This window comes from Gigantopelta aegis, chromosome 3 (genome assembly GCF_016097555.1).
Source record: "Gigantopelta aegis isolate Gae_Host chromosome 3, Gae_host_genome, whole genome shotgun sequence".
NCBI lineage: Eukaryota > Metazoa > Mollusca > Gastropoda > Neomphalida > Peltospiridae > Gigantopelta > Gigantopelta aegis.
This window is the reverse complement of record NC_054701.1, coordinates 30,764,478-30,792,135: the sequence shown is the minus strand read 5'-3', so window position 1 is coordinate 30,792,135 and position 27,658 is coordinate 30,764,478. Positions and strand designations below refer to the sequence as shown.

Below are 27,658 nucleotides of genomic sequence, written 5' to 3'. Positions count from 1 at the left end.
AACACGTACTTATATCGTGTGTTCTAATTATACCGTGTATTGTAATCACTGGTCTGGTGCATGGAACGTGTTCCTAAACGGTTCGAAGAGTCGAGCATATTTTCGTGGACGTGTCCCCGTTATCATATCTCATATTACCTCGCATATAGCGGTGTGACAAAAACGGGTTCTTAGTCGTTCATAAACGCAGTTACGAATACACGATTAGTAGTTGAGCTAATGAATCAGCAGGTTTTGTGACAGCAATGCTTGACATAGAAAAAGATATATAGACACACAGACAGAGAGGAAGACAGAGAGACAGACAGACAGAAAGACATTTGATTTGAGTCTCACTTGACCGGCCTCGGTGGTGTCGTGGTTAAGCCATCGGATATAAGGATGGTAAGTACAGGGTTCGCATCCCAGTACCGGCTCCCACCTAGAGCGAGTTTTAACAACTCAGTGGGTAGTGTAAGGCCACTACACCCTCTTCTCTCTCACTAACCACTAACAACTAACCCACTGTCCTGGACAGACAGCCCAGATAGCTGCGGTGTGTGCCAGGACAGAGTGCTTGAACCTTAATTGGCTATAAGCACAAAAATAAGATGAAATGAAATGAGTCTCACTTTATGCACACAGTAATAAAATGTAATATAAAATACAATATAAAAGTACATACGCCATTCCTTACAGGAATTATGAAAGAAAACGGCTAGTGTGCACGCGGCTTATCTGTAATAATATAAATATTAATGTACATAATTATTATACAAAGAACACGCATAAAAGGATGCATACAAATTAAAATATACCTTTAATAGTATCTCACTTTCATGCACAGAGCAGAACATTTTTAATACGAATACGGACATGTGTATTTGGATTGCCGATCATTTTATACATTACAATTACTCATTTTTAACGGGACATTCATGAGTTTGCTGCATTGTAAGATGTTTCCGACTAATAAAATAGTTCTACGATTAAACTTACATATTAAATATATTTTCTTGTTTAGAATATCAGTGTCTGTATATTCAATGTGTTTCTGGTCGTCCTAATATTTGTAAGAAGCCCAAAGTGGATTTTGTCTTCAAATGATTTCGTACGTACGAAAAAACTATATTTTAAGAAATAAGATGAAATTTAACACGTTTAATATACAGCCACTAATATTTTATGCAGAAAAAATACATTTGATGTAATTACAATCGTTAAAAAGTCTCTGTTAGTCGATAACATCTTAAAAAGTGCAGCAAACTCAGGAATGTCCCTTTAACACCTTAACAAAACTGAATAAAAGAGAAGAGAAAAGATGTTTATTCTATGCATTGTTACGAATACAGATATGGCTCATTGTTGTATGTGTGAATAAAAGAATGTACATCTATGTGATTATATGATGTTTGGAACACTAAAATTATTGTATAATAGATACATATTGTTTGAAAAAAATCAAATGTTGAGTTTTTGACATTTTTATTATTACTCAATAGCAACCTGCAGTGTATTGATTATATTTGTTTCTGTTTACACATCGTGTGTTCATCTCCAGGTACAAGTGTATATAATAGCACCACAAACAGTTCCAGTTCATGTCCATTTAACAACGTCACAAATTAATTGCTTGCCTTGTTGCTATGTGCAGAAATAATTGATGTTAGAGATTTGACGTACTCAAAATGATAAATCATCTTCTTATGTAACGGCGATCGAAATGTGTCCAAATTATACTGGTTAGTAAAAATGGTACAGTATAAATACTAGTATACAAAGAATGGTATTTTTGGACAGTTTATTTTTTCTTATGGACTTGTCGAGCGTTGTTGCCCATGTTAGCCATGTTATTCAAGGTTATGTCGTCCTGGAAGTCCTGGTCTGAAACAAGACAAAATATTGATGTTAAAATTCGTACAGAATATATAATATACCTTTCGAGTATTTAACGCCGAGTCTAAGTCGATCGTTTAATGTTTTGTAAATAGATGTAGTGCGTGATGCATGTTTTGTTTTGTTTTCCAAGTAATATTTATGAAAGATAAAGTTAAAGTGTGTTTTGTTTAACGACACCACTAGAGCACATTGATTTATTAATCATCGGCTGTTGGATGTCAAACATTTGGTAATTTTCACATCTAGTCTTAGAGAGAAAACCAGCTATACTTTTCCATTCGTAGCAAGGGATGTTTTATTTGCACCATCCCACAGACAGAATTGCAAAAACCACTGTCTGTGATATACCAGTCGTAGTGCACTAGCAGGAACGAGATATAGCCCAATGGGGCCACCGACGGGGATCGATCCCAGACCGACCGCGTTTCAAGTGAGTGCTTACCACTGGGCTACGTCTCGCCCCATGAAAGATAAAGGGGGAAATGTTGTATTTAACGATGTACTCAACACATTTTAATTACAGTCTCATTGCGTAAGAAATATGGTTAAGGACAACACAGATAAATAGAGAGAAAATCCGTAGCCGGCACGTAATGGGCTACTTTTTCCGATTAGCAGCAAGGAATATTTTATATGCAGTATCCCTCAGACAGGATAGTACATACCAAGACCTTTGTTACACTAGTGACTGGAACGAGAAATAGCTAATTGGGCCCACTGACGAGGATTGATCCTAGACCGATCGCGCATCAGGCAAAAGCTTTAATTTACCACTGAGCTACGTCCCGCCCCCACTAATATTTGTTATGTGATCGTTCTACTATTACCATGAGCACATAAGACGAGGTGGAAGAGAGTAGCAAAGTGGACGTCTCTCCAGACTCGTGAAAAAAGTTAAAGTGTATGTTATTTAACGACACCATTAGAGCGCATTGATTTATTAATCATCTTCTATTAGATGTCAAATATTTGGTAATTTTGACTCGTAGTCTTCAGAGGAAATGCACTACGTTTGTCCATTAATAGCAAAGGATATTTTATAAGCACCATCCAACAGACAGGATAGCACATATAACGGCCTTTGATATACCAATCGTGATGCAGTGTCTGTGACGAGAAATAGCCCAGTCGGACCAGACATTTTGTCTTCTTTTTCTTCGATGTTGGTGTTTTGCTGGGTATGGTGTGGGGGTGGGGACTAGAGGAAGTTTAATTTTGTTCTGTGAATGGCGCATTTTAAAGGCAATAAATGATATACAGATTATCATTTCTGTACAATCCTTACCAACCGCAGGACGCCCCCTTTCCGTCCTGTATCCTCTACGTTGTCCTGCAGATTGCTGCATTCCCCTGTACTGGTCGCAGACGTTATGTTCCATGCCTCTAAAGCCTCTCGATCTATGATGTCCGTGATGGCTGGACAAACGATGGCCCATCATATCACGAAATCTTCCATGGCGGGACCCTCCGTGGTGGGATCTCCCATGGTGGAACCGTTCCTGGCGCCGTCCAAATCCTTGTCCGTGCATTGCCTGGTGGTGTAGTCGGAGTTCTTCTCGGTAACGTCCTGCATCGGAAGGGTTGTCCCGGATATTCTGCACAATCTGGTGATACCTCAGCATCTGTTCGCAGTATTCGCGCACGGCCCGGTCGTCCAGCTGTCCGTCCTGTCTCTGGCGGTGCATCATCTGCCGGAAGTCAGTTTCCGATCGACCGCGGTGATGTCTGCTTTCGCCATTATTTGATGCAACATATCCCAATATGCACAGCGCTGAAAAAGAGTTTAAAAAAGTAAAGGTTTTTTTTTGTTTAGCGATACCACTAGAGCACATTAGTTTATTAATCATCGGCTATTGGATGTCAAACATTTGGTAATTTTGATTTAGTCTTAGAGAGAAACTCCGCTACATTTTTCCCATGAGTAGCAAGGTATCTTTTATATGCACCATCCCACAGAATAGCACGTACCACGGCCTTTGATATACCAGTCGTGGTGCAATGGCTGGAACGTGAAATAGCCAAATGAGCCCACCTACAGGGATTGGAATCTATTCCCGACGGACAGTGCATTACCACTGGGCTACATCCCGCCCCCAGCGCTGAAAAGAGAACCCAAACAACAGTTATATGACGTGTCAGTATTTGAAAAACAACAATACTTTGAAGGACAATAACATCCTTGGTGGTGTAGCGGTTAAACATTGACTGTAACATTTTGGTAAATTTTTAAAACATAGTCTTAAAGGTAATCCGTTACATTTTTCCATTAACAGAAAGGGATCTTTAATATACACGTTTGTTACCACGGCCTTTGATATACCAGTCGTGGGGCACTGGTTGGGACGGGAAACAAACAATTATAAAATGGGCCCACTGAGGTGGTTCAATCATCATCCTACGACACGAGCACCTCAGGCGAACGCTCTACAATCTGGGCTAGATCCTGCCTGGTTTCGTTTATATGTTTATGTTGTGACGTACACGTGTGTCTGTTTAGTTAGTTATTTAGTTGTTTCCACTTGTTTCCGAGCTTATATCCAAGTAAGTTTCAAGCACGCTGTATTTAGCACTCACTTCGGGACAGGCCAGGACGGTACATTAATGGTTCGGTGTAGTTGTCTCCCATTGAGACATTAAAATTCGTGCGAACCTCGTACCTACCTGTCTTAAGGCCTATTCCTACAATAACACCACTGATTTATTGTAAAGCTTTAATTCATGTTTTATTTTTATTTTTTAATGATTTGTCAATTTTATATTTATATCAATGGCTTTGAACATAAGTTATATATACTTACGGAAAAAAGTTCCTGTACATCATTAAAATTTCAGTAGGACTTTTAAATTTAAAAATATTGTGATTTACATAGATGTACTATTTATCTGTTAAAAATATGGTGATCCTCTCCTGCCTTCTGAACCTGAAGTACTGTCTACACAATGTTTGGTGAGCCGTCGGTGATGATGGAACAGAACAACGTACTGATGTACGGTCATGGTCGTACTTTGTTATCACCTAATCGGTTGCGTTCATTTCTTCCACTGATTGGCCTTAGCTTAGACATGCATTAGGATGTTAAACGTATCATTTCCAAATGATTCCATATGTGCACCCGCTTAATACTGACGATTTGCTGACGTGGCGTCACGTGTCGACTCCTTAAACATGGAAGATCTCTAGCACCCCTAAACTGTCGAGAACATCTCCGCAGATATTGCATAGTGTTCTGATGAACACCAATGAATACCAAAATTACTAGCAACAGCGTTTGTGCCGTTATAACCTCAATCATACCCATCGTTCGAAGGAGTCCATTTTCTGGGAGGCGTGGCATCACACTGACGACGATCAGATACCAACAAAAATATTTTTCTGAGTGATGAGAATCCATACAATAGTTTTAAAGTCCAATGATAAGAAAAATGACGTCAAACAGAAGCAACGTGTGATCACAAAGTATGAATAGTTCCTGCAATTGACAGGACACCGCTGGAATATCGACGGGAGTGATTACACGTTCAGTTACTGAAATTGTTATAACCAGATTTCAAGTAAATTATATTCTATATCCAATCATTTGGTGCACAGGAACTTTTTTCCGCGAGTATATATATATATATATATATATATATATATATATATATATATATATATATATAAGATAGACAAATTATTATTTTTTTTAAATAAAACGTTAAATAAAGCTTTACAGAGACAGAAATATTCGGTCTAATTAGTTTTCTACCGGTCCTCCAGGAGAGGACAATAGGTTTCGTCACCCTCCTTTTGTCCGTCCGTCTGTCTAGCTTTAATATGTACTGCTACAGAAGAAATTTGTCTTTCATGGCGATTTACCCATTTTTGACAGGGTTATGGCCCTTGAACTTAGGAGATACAAAAGTTTGTTTTCTGCATTTTGTTTTCGGAATGCCTCAAGAAACTTTATGTCTAGCTTTAATATGTACTGCTACTGATTAGATTAAATTAGATTAGATTAGATTAGATGTTTAACGACACCCCAGCACGAAAAATACATCGGCTGTTGGGTGTCAAACTATGGTGTACTGCTACAGACTTCATGATGATCTACCTGTTTTTCACAGAGTTATGGCTCTTACACTTAGAAGATACGAAAATGTGTGGGACCCGGTAGCTATAGGGAATATGTATTGCTTATAGCAGTACTCTCAAAATGCTTGTTTATAATACCTCACTCTATTATCATAATAATGGAACAGCCTTAAGACTTGATGAGAGACTTGAATCATTGTCAGAATAACAAAGATTAAAATATGTGTCTTCGTTTCTCAACTTGATATGCTGTATAACAATGCGCCATAGAATTGAAACGGGCAGCGACTTTTCAGTTCTTTTTTGTGACGGTGTACTAGCATCATGGCCGAATTGCACGCCTGGCCTCACTTGAATTGGCAAGATCATTCTCACGTGAGGCGGTATCACATGACATCTATTTTTACAATGACTAAGCGTTACTGCAATGCCCATTAATTATATGCATGTACCTTTGGAAGAAAACCAGTCTATGACACTTGAAACTGTTTAACCCCAGCACAGTGTCTAGGCAATGGCTTTTTTTCTCTCTTTTTTTTTTTTTTTCTTTTTTTTTGTGTTACTCACCACACAATACCTATACCTCGTACCATCCTCATTTTTAAGTGTGGGAGGGTTTGTTTGTTTGGTTTGGTGGGGTTTTTTGTGTGGGGTTGGTGGTTTTTTGTTTGTTTTGTTTTGTTTTGGTTTTGTTTTGTTTGTTTGTTTGTTGTTGTTTTTTTGGGGGGTTTCTGTCAGTTTTTTTAATATTGTCTTGACGTTAAAAAAAAAAAACCGAAAAGTGCTTTGGAAACAACAAAATTAAAAATCTACTTTATGCGCAAGTTGTGAAGAAGAAAACATTGGCCATTAGAAAAACGCAACAGCAATACTCGCCCAATACTGAAGAATGTCCGCTCATGGCTTTTGAAATTATATTTTCTTATGTAGTTTATCCGACTAAACTCTATATTTGATTATTTATTTATTAATCTCTTTCTAATAGTTAGACATCCAAGAAATCGAGAAAATATAACTTCAAACTCCGTGAGCAGACATCCTTTACTATGGTTGAAAATTGTTGTTTCATTTATATCTTGATCAATGTTTTTTATATTAAAAATTACTCGTAGAAAAACAACAGAACATTTTGGTTATTTCCAAAATAGTTTTTTTTTTTTTAATTTTTAAAATCAAGCCAAACCTTAACTATTAGCAAAAAAATACTTTAAATGGAGGTTGGTACAGGGTATATAGTACAGTCTATTAAGTACCAAATATATATAGTAATTACTATCCTAAAAATGTATAATGCAAAAATAGTGAGTCCACTGATAGGAGGAACCTATTTAGTTATTTTATCAAAAATCCCAGCGTGAATATGCACATATGTTTTATTTAATTTATTCGACACCCAATAGCAGATGCGTTTTAACATTATAACATTCGTTCTTTCACTTTTTCTCATTCCAAAATAACTTCCCCGTGATTCCAAAATGTTCTCTGTCCACCTCTGGTGATTGTTGCAGTTAGTTGTTAGACAAAAAACACGTCTGCTTAACCACACTCCCCCCCCCCCCCCCCCACCCACCCACACACCGTCACATTGTCAAAACGTCCCAGGATTACTATAATTTTCTACATATTTTAATAATGCAAAACACAGACCAATTATAGCCTAAATTTCAACAGCCATGCCTCTTTATTGCCAACGGATATCGTCAACTGCTGCCATACAACATGCAACTTGTATTGCTATATTTTTGAAGAACGGTGTACATTTAGGTATCTAAAACTGGTTATTGCAACATTTGGTCTACAGAATAAGAAAAAACTCGCTTCTGCCATATAGACGACCCCTACAGAACAGTAACAAGATATTTTTATATGTAGTTTCCAGCAAAAGGCACACACCTTAGATATACCGGCCGTGGAACACTAGTTGGGACATCTAAACAAACCTAATTGGTTTACTAAGGTGAGTCAATTCTATGATATATCGCATTTCAAGGGATCGCCCAACGAATGAGCTATTTTCCATTCCAGTAATTCTCGGAGTAAATTCGTACATAAAGAAAAAGAAATATAAACGTAAAAGGAAAAATTGTGTGACGACAGACACTCCAGTAGGTTATTATTGTTTTTATCAAATGTGGGTAGTTATTTCAAAACGCACACTGCTAAAATTAGCATACCGTTAAGACTGACAAAATGTATTATCACATTTTTTTTTTTTTTTAAAAGTTAAGGTTTGGTTTGTTTTACGACACAACTAGAGTACATTGATTTATTAATCATCGGCTATTAGATGTGAAACATTTCGTAATTTTTGACTCGTAATCATAGAGGAAACTCGCTACATTTTTTCCATTAGCAGCAATAGATCTTTTATCAGAAAGGACAACACATGCCACGGCTTTTGATATACCAGTCGTGGTGCACTTGTTTGATCCTAGAACGCAAGCATCTCAGGCGAGCACTTTATTGACTGAGCTAGATCAAGCCCCCACATCAGAGGCGTAGGCTGGGGAGGGGGAAGCAAATGGTCCGCTTTCAGAACTAAAACATACTGTTATATACATATGGAGTTTCTGGTGGTGTAAAAACAAAATAGAAAAATGTTCCACTTGGTTCATATTCGACCCCCCACCCCCCCCCCCCCCCCACCCTCCCAGGTCCAGATCACGCTATGCCCCTGCACATAAGAAGTATGCTAGATTGGAACATAGAATAAATAAAGCAAACAATACCATCATTTAGTTTACTAGTATATAAGGCTATTCCAGACTCCATCAAACCAGGAATTTGCGGGCCAGCTAAAATGTTCTAGTGTATAGGTGTTGAGTGGGTACTGGATTTCCTCTAGCTTGTTCCAATCTCCGAACTTAAAGTATGATCAATTCCTTTACTAGAATACTTGTTACCGTCAATATTTGTTTTCATGTCTCAACACGTGTTACGTTATAACTTAACTATTTAAAAACAAATCCACTAATTGACTGTAGTGGAAACAATATAGTAAACTGTCGTTTCAAGACGTATAGCAAAAACAGTCAAAAACATTAAAGGGATTATCCACTTATCGGCGATGATGTCAACCAACAGAGACTGTTATTATATATTAAATATTTTTTTTAAATAAAATATAACAGGGCCGTACACTGATAAAAATGCTGGGGGGGGGGGGGGGGGCACTACTTTTTATAAACAAATGAAACACTATACAAATTAAACCCTGAGATGTGTATGCTATTTTCTGGAGTAAAAGACAAAAAGTGAGATTCTCAGGGGGGCAACTGTCTCCCCTGCCCCCCCCCCCCCCCCCCCCCGGAGGGTATGGCTCTGATATAAGTGGTTGTATATCAAACGTGTTTCTGATCGTCCTACTGTTTGTACACGGTCAAACTTCATTTTATTTCCTAATAATTTCGAACTCACGAAATTATTGGGATACCAACTGTACTTTGGGCTAATTGAAAATATTAGGAAGATCAGAAACATATCGAATATGAAGGCACTGATATTCTAAACAAGAAAATGTATTTAATATATAATTCTAGTCGTTATAAAATGTTATTACTCCTTTTAATTTGGTATACAAAGATAACAACAGGCCAGGGCCCCGTTCCACGAAGCGATCTTAGCCCCAAGATCAACTTAAGTGCATAGGGTAGCCATGCGCTTACGGTAATCTTAGGGCTAAGATCGCTTCGTGGAACGGGGCCCAGGACCATAGTTTACTTTCCATTTTGAGCCTATAAATGTAAGAGAACTTATACTGACGTCCAAAAGAAACATTATAAGTTATATTTTGGTGCGCCGCTAGAAAGAAAAGGTTGAGAAACTGTTGTGACTAACCTATAAGCGACCACATCATCATCATCATCATCGCAGATGTGTGAACCTCTTCCACGGATTCCTAGGAGGTCTTCTGTCTTCGCCATGTGACCTGCGAGTCTTTGTATTGAAGAAACCGACCCGACACGGAATCACCGACGCGGCTATTATTTTGTTGGGAACAAAAAGGAAAGAAAGAAGCTCTGACCTGGATAGCAAAACCCCATGAACCTAGGTCAGCTGTAGGGTAGACCCGTGTCTATAGTTTAGTGGTAAAGTCCAATCCTACAGAGTTGGTGTATAAAAATGCCACATAGCGTAAACAAAAACATGAATTTAACAAAACCTAATTTTGTGTGATATTACTGGAAGAAGTGATATATTTTTCATAATGTATCTAAAATGTTTTGAACATATTTTCAATGGTTTAGTAGTAATATCTTTTTTTTTCATAGTTTTTCTACAATATTTTGAAGATACTTTCAATGGTTAAATAGTAATATCTCCTAGAATAGGAGCTCTAAATTTGCACTTTTAAATAAGAAAAAAACTTATTTTATGAACCACCACTCTTGGTATATATGCTCTCGAAGACTATATACAAAATAAAACAAACTGCAAAGCACAGCTACACTTTACAGTGGCGGATCCAGAAAATCCATTCGGGGGGGGGGGGGGGGGGGCAATGGCATGAGGCGGAATGCCAAGGGAACTTTTGGGGAGCTTTGGAGAGGGATCGAAAAAAATAAATAAATTAATATATAATAAATTATAACTCACAAAATTTAGATCCGCCTCTATTTTAATATATGAATCCCTTTGAATACTACATACATTAATGTAGCACTTTTGAGCTGAAAACATTTAGTTAAAGAAACTCTTCTGGTTGGCTTCAATTGTGATATGTGTTCGACTAACGGAATCCTTTTGACAAGCATAATTAATCATCATGGGCGGATTCAGGAATATTTTATTTTATTTTTTTTTATTTTGGGGGGGGGGGGGGGGGGGGCAAACAAAAAGGGACACATTGGCTCGTTAAAAGGGCATCTTAATAAAAGTTTTGATATTTGCAGTTAATATGAATGCGTTTGTGTATTCATCACAGTGTACGAGCTGCGGTTTTCTGTATGAGCTTTGAGGCTCGTGTGAGCATTTTTTTAAAGTGGGGTTGACTAATAATCAGGGTCGTTGTTGAGAATGGCACGAGATATATATGGGGTCCGGGGGTATGCTCCCCCGGGGATATTTTAAAAACGGATGGTTTTAAACGCCTTTTCTTGGCATCTGAATCGCAAAATTAGTTATTTTTAAACAATAATTTTAAAACTATTTTAAGCATTATTTTGCATAGTATTATAACCCAAGAATGTGTTTTTCCCCTTGGCATCTTGATAGTAAAATTACCCATTTTCAGACAGTGATCACTTCCTCTTTTGGATTTTTATAATCCAAAAATTATTATTAATTATTATTAATTATTATTAATTATTATTCTAAGATCTCAATCACTAAATCGTGAATTTTAGAAAAAAGCCATTGAATCAACTTTGCTTCGTATATAAGTATGACTATCATATATTTCTTTGTAATTTGACTTTGATAACGTTTTGTAAAAGGCACTATTCCAGGGGCGGATCTGTCTAGGAAGGGCAGATATAGCCTACAAAAAACAACAACAACAAACAAACAAACAACAAAAACAAAACAAAACAAAAACCCGATAAAAAGGGGCACTTGTAAGCACTTGTAAATTAAAACTTTAAAAGGCATTAGTCTAGGGATGGCTCGGTCTAGGAAAGGCAGTTATAAAAAAAAAAATTAAATTAAAAAAAACGATACAAAGGGGCGTTTGTAAATTATAACTTTAACTGGAACTATTTTAAGGACGACTCTATCTGGGTAGGGCAATTATACGTTAAAAAAAAAAAAAAAAAAACGATACAAAGGGGCATTTGTAAACTATAGCTGTAAAGGGCACTGTAGAGACAGCTGTCTAGGTAGAGCAGATATACATGAAAATCACAGAGCCTATTGTTCATTAGTAATTTTGAAAATCAATACCATTTCAAAGCAAAAACTATTAGGCTATCATTATGCAACTTTGATCACGTAACTTTAAGGCGCTCATTACTCGCATTAGACAATGTGGTGAACCCCATTGAGACTCAGTAACACAGACACACATCTGGAAGCTTGCACATACATGCACAACAGCTAAACACATGCAGCTAAAAATGCTTACGTGAAAATCAATTTTTATATAAACAAAAAGGTCACTTGAACATTTTGAGGTCACTTGAAAAATTTGGTGTGGGGACGCGTCCCCATGGTCACCCCCCTGGATCCGCCTCTGCACATTAAATACAGTTTGTTGCTTAGAATGTCAGTATCTGCACGTATAAACAAGGTATTTCTGGTCGTCTTAATTTTGTACATAGTATCCCGAAACTATATTTTACTTCCCCCAAAATGTGTGTACAAAAACCCCATATCGTTTGAATTAAAAAGAAAATTACGTTGTTAAATACTAGGACGAAGAGAAATACATTGTGTGAATATCCTTTCTTGGACTCGGTGTGCTCTAGTGGTGTCGTTAAACAAAACACACTTTAATGACACCACTAGATTTATTAATCATCCGCTATTGGATGTAAAACATTTGATAATTTTGACATAGTCTTAGAGAGGAAACCCATTAATAGCAAGGGATCTTTTATAAGCACCATCCCATTAGCCCGAGTACTCTAACTGTAGAGGGCTAGACGGACATTTGGACAGATATTCATCCTTGTAGCGCAGGATAGCGCATACCATGGCTTTTGATATGCCAGTCGTGGTGCACTGGCTGGAACGAGAAATAGCCCAATAGGTCCACCGACTGGGATCGATCCCAGACAGACAGCGCATCAGGCGAGCGCTCTACCACTGGGCTACGTCTCCGCTTTAATATACTCTTCAAAAGAAGAAACGCAAAACCACATTGTCGTAACATTTGGAGAATTGATTTAATTATTGAATGGTGAGTCCGATAATTACCAAATGTTGCAGGATTGTTCACAATTCACTCTAGTCCATTGTGAGTAAGTAATAGGACACACCACCAAGGTCAAGGTCATCTGGAGTCAATACCGGGTGTGGCCTCCGCGTGTGTTGACAACTGCCTGGCACCGCCTGCCCATTGAAACAACCAGAGTACGGATGACGTCCCGGGGGATGGTGGCCCACTCGGCCTGCAAGGCTGCTGCCAGCTCGGGCAGGGTCTGGGGCTGTGGTTGTCGCTGTCGGAGGCGTCGGTCCAACTCGTCCCATAGATGCTCATTTGGGTTCAAATCCGGTGATATCGATGGCCAAGGAAGGACATTAATGTTGTTGTTCTGTAGAAAAGCCGTTGTGAGACGTGCTGTGTGAGGCCTGGCGTTGTCATGTTGGAACACTGCGTTGGCGTTGGCCATAACTGGAACGATGTGTGGCCGGAGGATCTGGTCAATGTAGCCCTGTGCATTCAGGTTGCCCTGCACGTGGACCAGGTCAGTTCTGCCAGTGTGTGAGATGGCTGCCCACACCATGACACTACCCCCGCCGAATCTGTCCACTTCCTGCACGCAGTTTGCCGCATAACGTTCACCACGACGCCTATACACGCGACATCTTCCATCATGACGTCGGAGCAGAAATCGGGACTCGTCACTGAACCACACCTGTCTCCATCGCAGTTGAGGCCATTGTCGATGAATCTGGCACCACTGCAGTCGGAGTCGACGATGTTGTGGTGTTAAGATGACACCTCGAACTGGACGTCTGGCACGAATTCCTACCTCACGTAGGCGGTTCCGTACGGTCTGGTCGGATATCCTGCGCAAACCTGGTATTGCTGCGGCTGTGGAGGTGGCAGTAGTCAATCGTTCCCGAAGGTGGCGTACCCGGATGTAGCGGTCCTGCCCGGGGGTAGTGACCCGTGGTCGACCGGATCTAGGGAGGTCACGTGTTGATCCATGTTGCTGGTAACGGTCCCACAGTCTGGAGATGGTGCTTGGGGACACATGGAATGCCCTGGCAACGGCCGTTCTGGATTCGCCTGCGTCTAGTCGGCCGATGGCATTGTTTCTCTGCGGTTCACTGAGACGTGGCATGTCCTGGATTGTCAACTGTCGGCCAGATACAGAGGCCAGGCAAGCGAACACCCTGCACTTTTATACTGTCGGTGTTCATGTTGCACGTGCAGACAACGCACGTGCAGTGGTGACATGGTTTGCACGTGGCTGCGTTTTTGCGAATATTCACATTTTGGAACTTTATTGTACAGTAGCTGCGTTTTATCGAATGTAACCGTGGGAATGTGTTTGGGACATGCAATGACCTTATATTCACAAAGCATGAACCGGTAGGAAACATAAAATCGGAGTTATAACCCATTTGTACCCTTTTGCGTTTCTTTTTTTTGAAGAGTATATTATGTTGGTCATCTTGCTGTTTCAGATGAAGACTGCCATATTTCGGGTGGCCGAGAAAAAACAAACAAACGATAACCCAATATGGATATGGAATTGTATAATAAATATCTATACACTAATAGATGTGAAATATCAAAGTTATAGTCCCATACTTTTAGAATAATTTCATATGTAGTAGCGTTAACGGTCGTTGTTGTTTTGTTGTTTGTTGTTGTTGGGGGGGGGGGGTTTAGTGTGGGGGGTTTTGGGGTTGTTGTTTTTTTTTTTTGGGGGGGGGGGGGTGGTTGGTGGCTCACCCGATATATTATTTTTAAAAATTGTATTTTTAGTCCTGTATGTGCCCATTTTAAATGTCACATTTAAAAAAATTATTGCACACAAAAATGGTCACTTTTTGTTATTTTCAAAACACTTTTACTTTTCTTCTTACGTCAAATCAAACTGAAATTATTTACAAAACACATTTTTATAAAAGGATGAGACGGACTATAGATGATGATTAGGGGTGACTATTGCGGTCAGTTTTACTATTACAATAATATTGCGATAGTTAAACTACTATTGTGATAGTATTGCAATAGTGATATTACTATTACAATAGTATTGCAATAGTGTTGTGAATTGTTAAATCGTTAACTAATATAAATAGATATTTCGCAAAATTATTTACTTCAATCTTCTAATATATATATATATATATATATATATATATATATATATATATATATATATATATGGATGGATGTATGGATGTGTGTGTGTTTGTCTTAGTGTACGTGCGTCTGTACGTATGTTTGTGTTTGTGTGTATGTTTGTGTTTGTACTTAGTTATTTGTAATAATGTCACAAGGTAGTGAAATGATATTTAATAAATTTATAATATAAACATTGTTGTTGTTATGCTTTATTTTCTGTAGTATCCAATGTTTTTGCAGAAACATCAACTTATTATTAGACTATTTATTTATGATTTCGAATGTTTCTACAAAAAATATAATTTGAATGTGTAGAAAAATGTGTTTTGACTTTAATTGCTGTATATTGACAATATCGCCGGCTGTTGAAAATAATATCTTGGGGAACCGACGTAGCAGGCACGCAGAGGTACTTCTTTGCAATGATGGATAACGATGAATATCTTTGATTATTTCTTACTCCACAAGATCAAAGGATTTTACAATGCACAATATCGAAACTATCGCAAACAATTCGATAGTTGAATTAACTACCAATGCATTGCTATCGAGACACTGACTATCGCAATATATCGATAGTTCGATGTATTGATACACCACTAATGGTGATCCTGGCATATGAACCTCAGTCTTCTATCTGTGTATAGGTTATGTTACGTGTTATCCGTCAATAATTGTTCTTGCGTTTCATATAAAAGTAAAGTAAAGTTTGTTTTATTTAACGACGCCACTAGAGTACATTGATTTTTTATCTTATCATCGGCTATTGGACGTCAAACATATGGTCATTATAACATTGTTTTTTTAGAGGAAACCCACTGTCGCCACATAGGCTACTCTTTTACGACAGCAAGGGATCTTTTAATTGCGCTTCCCACAGGCAGGATAGCACAAACCATGGCCTTTGTTGAACCAGTTATGGATCACTGGTTGGTGCAAGTGGTTTACACCTACCCAATGAGACTTGCGGAGCACTCACTCAGGGTTTGGAGTCGGTATCTAGATTAAAAATCCCATGCCTTGACTGGGATCCGAGCCCAGTACCTACCAGCCTGTAGACCGATGGCCTAACCACGACACCACCGAGGCCGGTGCGTTTCATAAAAAAACAAAACCTTAAAATATTCAAGATTGTATATATTTATTTTGTAAAGTTGGATGAAAATGTCAAAAATTAGTAATTATTTTTTTTAGGAAAACGACTCGTCCATTATTGCAACCCAGTTGACAAATTTCCAAAAGACCATATTCTGAAATAAATAAACAAAAATAATATAACACTGAAACAATATAATTGAAACAATAACATCAATAGAATATATAACTGAAATAATATAACTGAATGAAAATGACTGAAAGAATATAACTGAAACTTAAATAACCAAGTTTCGAGCATTAAATGCTCTATAAAGTAGGCTAAGCATGCATGTAGAATTTGTTGTTGGAATTATGTCACGATCTAGTTGAACATCCACTAAACTCTTTGTCTTACAGGGGCCGAACGTGGCCCTTTGGGCTATTTCTCGTTCCAGACAGTGCACCACGACTGGTATATGAAATGCCGTGGTATGTGTTATCCTGTGTGGGATAGCGCATATAAAAGATTCCTTGCTACCAATGAAATAAATGTAGCGGGTTTCCTATCTAAGACTATATATAAAAATTACTAAATGTTTCATATCCAATAGCCGATGATTAACAAATCCATGTGCTCAAAAAAACCTAATTTTGTCTTAAAAACATATGTTTTTGGATATTCTAAAGATGTTTTCGTTTTGTTTTGTTCTTAGGTCCACTGGAAGCAAGGGAGGATACTGAATTTTGAAGGGGAGGAGTCACACAATTCTAAAAGGGAAAGTTTAAGTTTGCCGAAGGCAAATTATCCGAGCTCGCAAAGGGAACAAGATCTGTAAAGGATGCTCCCCGGAAATATATGATATAAATATGCCCAGAGACGCGTTTTTAGGGCAATTTAGATGATGAATTAAAAAAAAAAAAAAAGAGAGAGAGAAGTAAAGTCTTTAAAAATGGCAATTCAAACAGGCGGGGTTGACACACATACCCCACCTATGGATCCGCCAATGGGAAAGTTCAATCAGGCTGTCAACTTGACTCAAAGGAATAAAGTTTGTTTTGTTTAAGGACACCACTGGACCACACTGATTAATTAATCACTGGTTAATAGATGTCAGACATTTGGTAATTCTGACTCGTAGTCGTCAGAAGAGAGGGCGGGACGCAGCCCAGTGGTAAAGCGTTCGTTCCAGCCAGTGGTATGTGCTATCCTGTCTGTGGGATGGTGCATACAAAAGATCCCTTGCTACTAATGGAAAAATGTAGCAGGTTTCCTCTCTAAGTCTATATGTAAAAATTACCAAATGTTTGACATCCAATAGCCGAGGATTAATAAATCAATGTGCTCTAGTGGTGTTGTTAAACAAAACAAACTTCTTCATCAGAGGAAACCCGCTACATTTTTCTTAATGCAGCAAGGGATCTTTTATATGCATTTTCCCACTGACAGGAAAACACATACCACGGCCTTTGACCAGTTGTGGTGCACTAGCTGAAACGAGAAAAAAATAATAATTAAAATGGATCCACCAAGGTGGTTCGATCCTGCGATGAAAGCACCTCAAGCCATCACTCAATCGATTGAGCTAAATCTCGCAACACCCCCCCCCCTCCCCCATCACCACCACCACCACCACCACCAAGGAATAACCCTTCCAATTAATCACATCCCGCTGCCCATTAGCAAGATACCTTAAGTACGAAACGCGTAGCTTCACATCTGACTATAGTAAACGTACCTCTCACGTTGTTCAGAATTTAGTCTTGTTTTTCACTGCTGCCTTTCAAATCCTCCCTCCAACGAATTCAGTTGGTTGTTGTACATTGGTGTGGTCGGGTCACTATTTGCTGGACTATCAGTTGGCGTCGGGGCCCCGACATGACTCCATCCCTGCCCTGGAACCCATTTCCATTCATGACCCCATCTCCAGCCGGGATGTCTCCAACCCCAGCCGGGGCCAATTCCTCTTCCACGACCCCAGCCCCAGGGACGTGGACCCCACCCTGCACTCTGGTTGGATTCCTCTGGGTTGCTCAATTCCACGCCCTGACCCCATCCTTCGGGTGGTCCCCACCTTTGAGGTGGTCCCCATTCTGGACCCAGGTCTGATCCTTGAGGTAATTGTGATCCCTCATTCTGACTGGATCCGTCGTTCTGTCCCCATCGGTCCTGATTCCAAGCCCAAGGTGGTCCCCATCTTCGTCCTTGCCACGCCCAAGGAGGACCCCATCTTCTTCCTTGAGGTGATCCCTCTGGTGTTTGCGATCCGTCATTCTGACTGGATCCTTGGTTTTGGCCCCGATTCCATGCCCAAGGTGGTCCCCATCCTCGCCTATGCGACGCCCACGGAGGACCCCATCCTCTATGATGCCAGCATCTTCCCCAACGACACGGTGGCCCGTAGTAAGGATATTGTCCTGTTGTTGTGGTGTTGGGGCGAGTGTTTGTTACAGTAACACGCTCTTGTTGGGGGTCTTGTGCTGACGTGGAAAATACAATCCCAACTGTGAACAAAAGAAAACAAAGAGTGAAAATAGCGAAAACATTTAACCGCCCTTACCGGCCGCATCTTTGCGTCATTTGATCCCCATCGGTGGGCTCAATGGACTACTTTTCGTCGTAGCTAGTGCACCACTACTGGTATATTAAAGGCTGTGGTATGTACTATCATGTCTGTGGGATGGTGCATATAAAATATCATTTGCTACTAATGGAAAAATGTAGCGGGCTTCCTCTCTAAGACTAAATGTCAAAATTATGAAATGTTTGACATCCAGCTGCCGATGACTAATAAATCAATGTGCTCTAGTGGTGTCGTTAAACAAAACAAACTTTGAGTCATTTGATATAGATAGCGAGAGAAAAGAAACTCTATGTTCCCAACGAGATTACTTGTACATGTACTTCTATCAAATATGCACAGTCCCATATACATGACAGTACATACTACGACTTTTGATATATCAGCCATGCGATATTCCATTGTACGTACATGTACATTTGTTGTGGTATATACAACTTTATTTGATTGTTATTTTTACGCGTTATTTTAAGTACCAGACGACAAAACAACTAAACTTTACGGTGGCAGTTGGCCATCATTTGTACTCTTTGATCTTGACTTTAGCCTAGGACTTGTGGCGTCATAATATACCCTAATTAACATGAATTGTTTTTTGTTTTTTTAATGTGGCTTGTCATTCTAGTAAATTTTCAGCGACAAGCTCGAATCTATATTGCAGTTAATTTAGGCAAACTTGAGTAACCCAATATCTACATTTAAAAAATACCAATTTTCTTGGTCCGATTCGGACTAAAACTGGATAACAGGTCGGTCCATTATTTTACCCTTTAACAGCTGAGTCTATTGGCCTTTATGCCTTCAAACAAATCAACAAACGAATTCCAACAAGGCCAACGAGACTCCAATAAATGGATGATGACCCCGCCACCAAAAAAAAAAAAAAATAGAAAGAAGAAAAAAAAGACATGTCAAGGGAGATAACTAACTTATTGCCCTTTTTACATTTCTTGTCCTGTCGTGCAGCATAAATCATTGCAAAAACATTGTAAAACGTTTGGCCAACATATTCTAACATTACACATAGTATTTATGCCCCCCCCCCCCCTTTTTTTCCGGCGAACATGTGTACACGATCGTTCTGTTGATTACATTAATACATACAACAACTATCTCATGGTCCATTCCTTGACGTGGTGAGGTAGCTTGCATGTTTCAATGACTCGGAAAGCTATGCAGGCTGGAGCATCAGCTCCTGGTAGGGTCACCCAAGCTGGACTTGTCAAAGGGCAGAGACTAGGCCACTATGGATCGGACAGACAGAGGACGTGAGTCAAGAAAGACAACTGTCTAGGAGAAGCAAACTCCAAAATCAAAACTGGGCTGGAGAGGCTCAGAATCCTAGTAAAGAAACTCTCCTAGGAGAAGGAAAACTCCAAACTCAAACCAAGTCCACTGAAGTCAGAGTACAGAAGCTATGCATCAGCACCAAGCTCTATGATAATCATCGTCATCATACAACAGCCCTACGTTCAGCCAGCGAACGTTTCGCTCATATTTTAAAAATATTTTATTGGTTCCCGACGTGGACATTTGGTTTAACGTGAGGCGCCTAAACCAGTCTAGCGGACGTTTTTCCTGCTCGGTGTGGTTGAACGCAGCCCGGATGTGTACACACGTTCGCCGGGAAAAGGATGGGGGCACTTTGATAATAAATGGAGACATACGATATGACTGGCCGTTAGAACTGGAATATCATTTATCTTATGAATTGTTTCACGTATCTAACGAGCGAGAGCGAGTTGGATACGTTTATTAACAACTAGTTGTAGGATAACTGATATCTAACGGCCTAGCCCGAGTACTCTGACTGTTGAGGGCTATATGGACATTTGGACAGCTATCCAGGGCTGAATATCTGTCCAAATGTCCGTATAGCCCTCAACAGTCAGAGTACTCGGGCTACTAACGGCCATGAATGTAGTAATCTATTACTTGTATATTCTGACAAAGAAAACAACAACGCTCTTCCAACTAAAACCGATTAACGGCTCTTGCGGTTGAAGCTAACGTATGCGTCACAGAGTACTCAGTTTCTACTCAACTCAGTAACGGCGGAGCATGGTGCCCCCCCCCCCCCCCCCCAATAATTCTGAATCAAAAATATTATTCGTAATAAATCTTAAGGCAGAGATTAATTTTACTTGTAGAATGCAAAAAAAAAAGAAGCATTTTAGGACATCCAGTTTTCAAAATTTTACGGGGGAGCATACCATCAAGGTAGCAGGGCATTTCCCCCACCCCCCTACCTCCCAGTCATTTCCCCCCGGTCATTTGCCCCATGTCTTTTCCCCACTGGTATCCCCCCAGTCATTAGTGGTATAAATAAATAACATTATTATTTTATAATATTTTATGTGAAACATTGAAAACAAACACATGAACACATTCAACAGTCTACATTTCCAGGTTGTGTGCAATGCCTCGTAAGTAGTCCAACACTGGCTGGTTGTATTCGCTAACAACATTCTTCAGTCTGTTAGTGACATCTCTATATTTCCGACGTGGCACCAGTCAAAAATGAAACGCACTGAATCGAATGTGACAAAAAACACCGCGTCTGTTCAGGCGCGAACTACAGATCTGGCAACAGACGACATAGAACTTCTACTATATTTTTACACTGCCAGACTGGCAGCTGCAGCCTGTGCAAGCCGTATTTTAATTTTTGGTCTGAATAAAAGTAGGATTCTCATAGTTATTGTTGGTGTTTATAGAAGAAAGTATTTTTAAAGATATGAACGCAGTTAATATACCTGTATATTGAAAACTAATGACAGTTAGAGACCAACACGTCAAAATACACCAGACATAGTGACTTTGCCACACTCGCCAAACCCAGGCCCAGCTTTCGTGTGTTTTGGGCCTAAACGTCATAGAACTAATGATCGTCCTTTTTTTTCATTGGCTGTAGAACGGGCGTTCGGGTTCTGTTTATTTCTAGGTGTTTGTTTAGTACCAGTCGATGAAACACTCATGGGCGCTACGCTATATTATTCGGGTCCTGGTTGGCTGTAAAGACCAGTCGTGTGTCTTTAAATCGATAATACAAGTGTATTATCACAAGTGATAACTGATGTTCTCAGCGATAGTCCGGGAAATATAGTAAAAGACCCATTACAAATGACAAAAGTTTTAATTCCAACTATATTCAAGTTTGTATGTAGTACAAAACAAAATAAGTTAGGGAACACTGACATTTTAAAGTGACAGACCCTAATCTACGACGCATTTTTCACTATTAAAGCCGTTTTTGGTCATTTTAAATTAAAAGTACTTAATATTAATTTTCGTACACCTGAAGTGGTTCTGGTCATCCAGGTTTTTGTAATACCCCAAAATGCATTTTTCATAATTCTAAAAACGCACGTTCGTCTGAGAAGTAATGGTTATCGAGACACGGTCTGGTCTATTTTTGGACGGTATTTCCACGTCAAAACATCACAGACTTTAGCTTCTCTCTGTTATAACCGTATCCAAATGTGTGTTGCAGGTTTGTAGACTAACTAAAATTAGTATTCTTTTTGACAGGCTGAAACTAATCTGCGTCTTTAATTTTATGTCACTATATTCAATTGCTAACTCAGTTAAACAAAACGTTTCAACATTAAAATATAGTATAATATAAATTCTATCATGACTTTGGAAAATACTCGATTCTGACTGGCCACTTACTTTAACTCCTAGGTGATTAATCATAGAGAACCACTTAATATTTAATTAGGCCTCTTTACTCGCTTTACAAGGCGGTATTTACAAACATGTCAGCCGAACAAGAGGGCACCTTTGCCATTGGTAACGCGTTCGGTTGTAAATGACATTTAACGGTGTTAAATCCACGATAACCTACCTCGAAAATGAAATCAGAGTATGTTTATCTCTTAAATATATATAGAATATAAAATTTAAAGACACTAACGTATTGTTAGCCATTTAATACGCAATGCTTTAGCAAAACAATGTGACGTTTGCTTTATCTCACAACAGCCGTGATTGCCATATTGTTTTCAAATTCAGTTTCTGTCATTCCATGTACACTATGCCTTACTAGCCTTAGTGGTATAATGGTTGAGCCATCTCTCTTAAGGCTGGAAGGTAATGGGTTCGCATCTCGGCACCGACTCCCACCCAGAGTGAATTTTAAACGCTAAAAGGGTGGGTGTATGGCCACTATATCGACCTCTTTCTCACTAGCAACTAAGTTTGTTTTGTTTAACAACACCATTAGAGCACATTGATTTATTAATCATCGGCTATTGGATGTTCTCGCTCCAGCCAGTGCACCACGACTGATACACCAAAGGCCGTGGTATGTGCTATCCTGTCTATGGGATGGTGCATATAAAAAATCCCTTGCTGCCAATCGAACAGAGTAGCCCATGACGTGGCGGCAGCGGGTTTCTTCCTTCAATATCTGTGTGGTCCTTAACCATATGTCTAACGCCATATAACCGTAAATAAAATGTGTTGAGTGCGTCGTTAAATAAAACATTTCCTTCTTCTATTGGATGTTAAACATTTGGTAATTCTGACATATAGTCTTAGAGAGGAAACCCGCTATATATATATTTCCATTAGTAGCAAGGAGTCTTTTATATGCACCATCCCACAGACAGGATAGCACATACCACGGGGTTTTTTTTTTAATATAGTAGACCAGAGACGCTTTTTCAGTGTCATTTTGTGTCGTATATTGTGGAAAATGAATTTAAAAGAAAGTCATTAAAAAGTTACTTCAAAAGGTGTTGCGGGGTACAGAACTCCTATGACGACCCCGCACCAACTTATGATATGTTTGATGTTTGTTTGATATCTGGCATTTATACAGCATTTTTTCTGACAGTAATTCCGTAGAGAGAAAAAAGCAAAACAAAAACGCTGATTTATAACCACAACAATGAATACTCACGTAATAATGCCAGTCCACAGATTAAAGTTATTTGGAAACAAGCCATTGGGTGTTGTTATGAAGTACTGCATAAACCTCTTGTATATATATATATATACCATTCCATGTTTACTTAAACGTGATTGTCTTTAATTGACGGGCTAGGGGAGGATAACCCAGTTTTCCACTACACAATGGCGTTGATATCACGTAACCTTTTAACACTGCAATAGAGCACCACTTGTTATCAAACAGTTATTTCTGTTGTAACAAGAGCAATGATCACGGGTAAATATCTGGCCCCAGTTGGTCAAAGCATAGTTAAATTAATCTTACATATATGTTAGTCTAATTAATGTTTTCCTTTTCTACTTTGAAATTTATTTTTAAAATTAATTTACTTTTTCTTTCCTTCAATCTTTCTTTCTTCTTTCTTTCTCTCCTTCCTTCTCTTTATTTCTATTATTTCTAGCTTCTCTGTTAACCCCATAAAACTATAAACTATGTTTATATGTATCTATGTTCATTATTTCTGTTCCATTAATGTGAGATATATTTTTTTTCTCTCACTTATGTACAGTGTTTAACATATTAAATGATTGTAAAGTAGCAGCACTCCTTTTAATTACTGTTTCACAAATGCAAAATAAACTTGTTGGAAAGATGTATGGATAACTCTTGTTCTAAATCAAGTTATTATTTAATTTGTCTGTATTCAGTCCTTGGTTTTGAAAAGTTTCGTTAATCGTTGGTTAAGCTAATTAATGTTTGAACAACTGGCCCTTGGTATTTATGGATCTAACACAAACGAATCACAAATCTTAAAGGGACACTATTGGAGCCGTTTGTGATCACTAAAATCAAACATTACTTGTATTTTATTGCTTAGATTATTCATTTCCGTACGACCAAAGTGTTGCTGGTCACCCTGGTGTTTCTAATACCACAAAATTGCATTTTTTATATTTTAAAAAACGCACGTGCATCTGAGAAGTAGCGGTTTATTGATTCGAGTTCTAGTCTATTTTTAATGATATTTCCCCTTTTAACGTCACATACCCTTCTTTCACTCTATTGTAACTTTATCCAAATGAGTTATAGGTTTGTAAATTAACTAAACTTAGTGTCCCTTTTTTACGGCTTAAAACTAGGGTCTGCACCTTTAATGCTAATGAAATTAGATTCTTTGTTTCTCGTCAGTCATTTTCTGACATTAGGGGACTGGGTTGTTTGTGGGGGTTTTCAGTTTTTCTTTTATTTCATTATTCATTATTTTTTTATAATGCAAATACACAACCTTACACCTGCACAAACTATTACCTTTGAATTGATTTCAGCTTCAGATATAGTCTTCATGGTGTATTCAGGTCTCAGATCAACTCAGAGGGCTACACATCATCTAGCATGGTTGGTATTTAAAACAAAGAAGTGTAAAAGGTTACAGTTTTGACTCATTAAGCAATACTTTTGAAAAGGTTACTTGTACAACATTTCTCATTGTCCAGAGGGAGGATATAGAAAGCAGTATAGTTGATGATAACGAAGTTTGTTTTGTTAAAATTCACCACTAGAGTACATTGATTTATTAATCATCGGCTATTGGATGTCAGACATTTGGTAATTTTGACATATTAATCCAAGAGTGTGTGTGTGTGGGGGGGGGGGGGGGGGGGGGGGGAGGGTGTATTTAACCCAAAAGGTCTGAGGGTATTTTTGAATACCCTGATATATGTAGTTTGTGAAATGGGGTTTCTTAGTTGCCAAATTTATTCCGATTTTTAAAACATTTGATATTTTTAATAACAGTGTTGCAATCTGTGCCATGAAGGAATTAGGGGTAGGGATAACTGTAATTATGTAGTTCAGTCAATATACAAGATAGAATAACATATTAATGCTACTAGTATCTACTACATATTTATAAAATTTCTGCCAATATAAATATTTTAATTAGGTCAGCAGAGGTCAAAAGGTCACCATTTTGAACCGGCTCTTAAAATCTGGGCCATTTTTGTGTCAAACATCTCTCTCATTTCTGTAAAATGTGGTTTATCAAATCTTTTAAACTATTTCTGAATACTTCTGTGTACATGGAAGAGGAAAACAACAGATTTAGTTAACTGGTTCCCAGGGTAGGAGAAACATAATGCCATATAACTCTAAAAGTCTTAACGGTAGTATTATATAGTACCACTCAAATTGAAGGTGATAACATGGGGTAATCATTTATCTGAATTTCTACATGGTTAGTTGATTAGCTAGGTCACCAGAGGTCAAAATGTCACACTGTGTTACCGACGCTTAAAATTGGTCCATTTTCTTTGGTCATACTTCTCTCTTATTTCTATAAAAATTAGGTTTAAAAAAAAATTGTATACGTCTAGGTAAATATAAGATGAAAACAACATGTTTAGTCAAATAGTTCCAAATTAAAATATATAATAGCTTGATTTTTGTTATGGCAGTTTTACGAAATTTCCGACATTTGAAGGTAGTGGAAGCAAAATGCCATATAATTCTGAAAGTTTTAATGGACTGATTATATATTACTACTGCTTCCGCTGGTCGATTTGAAATACTTATAACAGTAAATTAAGCTGACATGATGTTGCTTGAAATTAATACCCTCATATGTAACTGATGAATGAACTAAAGCGAGGTGGCGGTTCCTATGTTGTATGTGTACGTGTACCGATGTGTATAGTGACACATACACGTACACTAACTGTACTTAACTTCATTACGAAGTTTGAGACATCATTCCTTCCTCTTTCTTTCTCGTGTCCCGCCTTCCAGCCCAGTTTCTTTCAAACCTCATTCTCTTTTGTTTTAAAATTTTCGTTATAATACACAAATTGATTTCCTGCTCAAAGCATATCCATGAGATTCTTCAAAATATTCTATGACTGATATTCCATACTCCATATACATTTCATATATAGATACCATGTAAACACCAATGACTAGTGTAATATGCATAGAGAATAATACATGAGTGGCCGTTAGATACCATTTATCTCACAATGAGTTGTTTTAAATGTATCTAACAAGCGAAAGTTCATTTGTGTTATTATTAATAGCTTTTATCATATCTACGCTTATTAATATTTATATTACTACCAAACAGCTATATAAGGTTTCAAACGAATCACTATGCATTTCTAAATGGAAGGAAAACAGATTTGATTTCAACTTATTTTTGTGCAAGGTTCAAGCACGCTGTCATGGGCACACACCTCAGCTATCTGTCCAGGACAGTAGGTTAGTAGTTAGTTTGTTAGTGGTTAGTGAGAGAGAGAAGAGGGTGTAGTGGCCTTACACCTACCCACTGAGCCCTTAAGAACTCGCTCTGGGTTGGAGCCAGTACCGGGCTGCGAACCCTGTACCTACCAGCCTGTTGTCCGATGGCTTAACCACTGCGCCACCGAGGCCGGTAGGAAAACAGATATTTGTTTTCATTTATCGACACACTCAAGACATCTTAATTATGGATATATGGTGTTGGAGATGGTTAAGTATAAAACGGATAATGAGAGAGGAAACAAACTGCTGTCACGCAATGGGCTAGAGAGAGAGAGAGAGAGAGAGAGAGAGAGAGAGAGAGAGAGAGAGAGAGAGAGAGAGAGAGAGAGAGAGAGGGAGAGAGAGAGAGAGAGATCCCCATCTCTTACGCTTACACGACTGTCCCATCTACGAGAAAGTGTATATAAAGGCGGGTTTCTTCTCTTTCTGTCAAAATATCCGTATGTTAAACACCAAAGAATCGTGGTTTTAAATGTGCTGAGGTTTCGATATATAAAAAGTTCCTTTCGTTGTTTGACACAAAGCGATGTCTAGTGTTTGGTCCGATATCTCGTAGCACGCGTATAGGAATGATATCTGGAGTTGGGGAGAGTGGCACAGTCTAAATAGTGGAGGAGGCATTGTCTTTCGGACGGTGGGTGAAGAGGGCACAAGTCAGATGCCCTGTAGTTAAATATTAAAATCACACCACACACCCCGTAAGTTAACGTCGTTGAAATAGTTTATGTCCAGACTGAAAAAGAAGAAGTTTGTTTTGTTTAACGACACCACTAGAGCACAGTGATTAATCAATCATCGGCTATTGGATGTCAAACATTTGGTAATTCTGACACATAGTCTTTAGAGGAAACCCTCTACATGTGTCCAATAGCAGCTGGGGATCTTTTATGTGCATT

At 38.6% G+C, this 27,658-nt stretch overlaps 2 protein-coding genes across 2 annotated transcripts; both read right to left on the bottom strand.

Moving 5' to 3' along the window:
* Positions 1-1,180: 1,180 nt before the first annotated feature.
* LOC121367874 lies at positions 1,181-9,942 on the bottom strand. The gene is made up of 3 exons (XM_041492313.1): positions 9,788-9,942; positions 3,164-3,649; positions 1,181-1,863 (listed from the first exon to the last, which is right to left on the bottom strand). Exons 1-3 carry the CDS (start codon positions 9,816-9,818, stop codon positions 1,781-1,783), a joined length of 600 nt encoding a protein of 199 aa, XP_041348247.1. The 5' UTR covers positions 9,819-9,942; the 3' UTR covers positions 1,181-1,780.
* Positions 9,943-16,039: 6,097 nt separating this feature from the next.
* Positions 16,040-23,608, bottom strand: LOC121367872 (endo-1,4-beta-xylanase C-like). The gene is made up of 3 exons (XM_041492310.1): positions 23,481-23,608; positions 17,729-18,494; positions 16,040-16,165 (listed from the first exon to the last, which is right to left on the bottom strand). Exons 1-2 carry the CDS (start codon positions 23,524-23,526, stop codon positions 17,761-17,763), a joined length of 780 nt encoding a protein of 259 aa, XP_041348244.1. The 5' UTR covers positions 23,527-23,608; the 3' UTR covers positions 16,040-16,165; positions 17,729-17,760.
* Positions 23,609-27,658: the final 4,050 nt, after the last annotated feature.

What these genes read in the sequence shown, in the direction of transcription:
- LOC121367874 (XM_041492313.1), bottom strand. Translation starts at nt 9,818, where the DNA reads ATGATGATGATGATGATGTGGTCGCTTATAG. An exon ending in GATGATGTGGTCGCTTATAG is followed by an intron (nt 3,650 to 9,787) that starts GTTAGTCACAAC and finishes ACTCTTTTTCAG; the next exon opens with CGCTGTGCATATTGGGATAT. An exon ending in AAGGGGGCGTCCTGCGGTTG is followed by an intron (nt 1,864 to 3,163) that starts GTAAGGATTGTA and finishes GTCTTGTTTCAG; the next exon opens with ACCAGGACTTCCAGGACGAC.
- LOC121367872 (XM_041492310.1), bottom strand. Translation starts at nt 23,526, where the DNA reads ATGGCTTGTTTCCAAATAACTTTAATCTGTGGACTGGCATTATTAC. An exon ending in CTGTGGACTGGCATTATTAC is followed by an intron (nt 18,495 to 23,480) that starts GTGAGTATTCAT and finishes TTTTGTTCACAG; the next exon opens with TTGGGATTGTATTTTCCACG.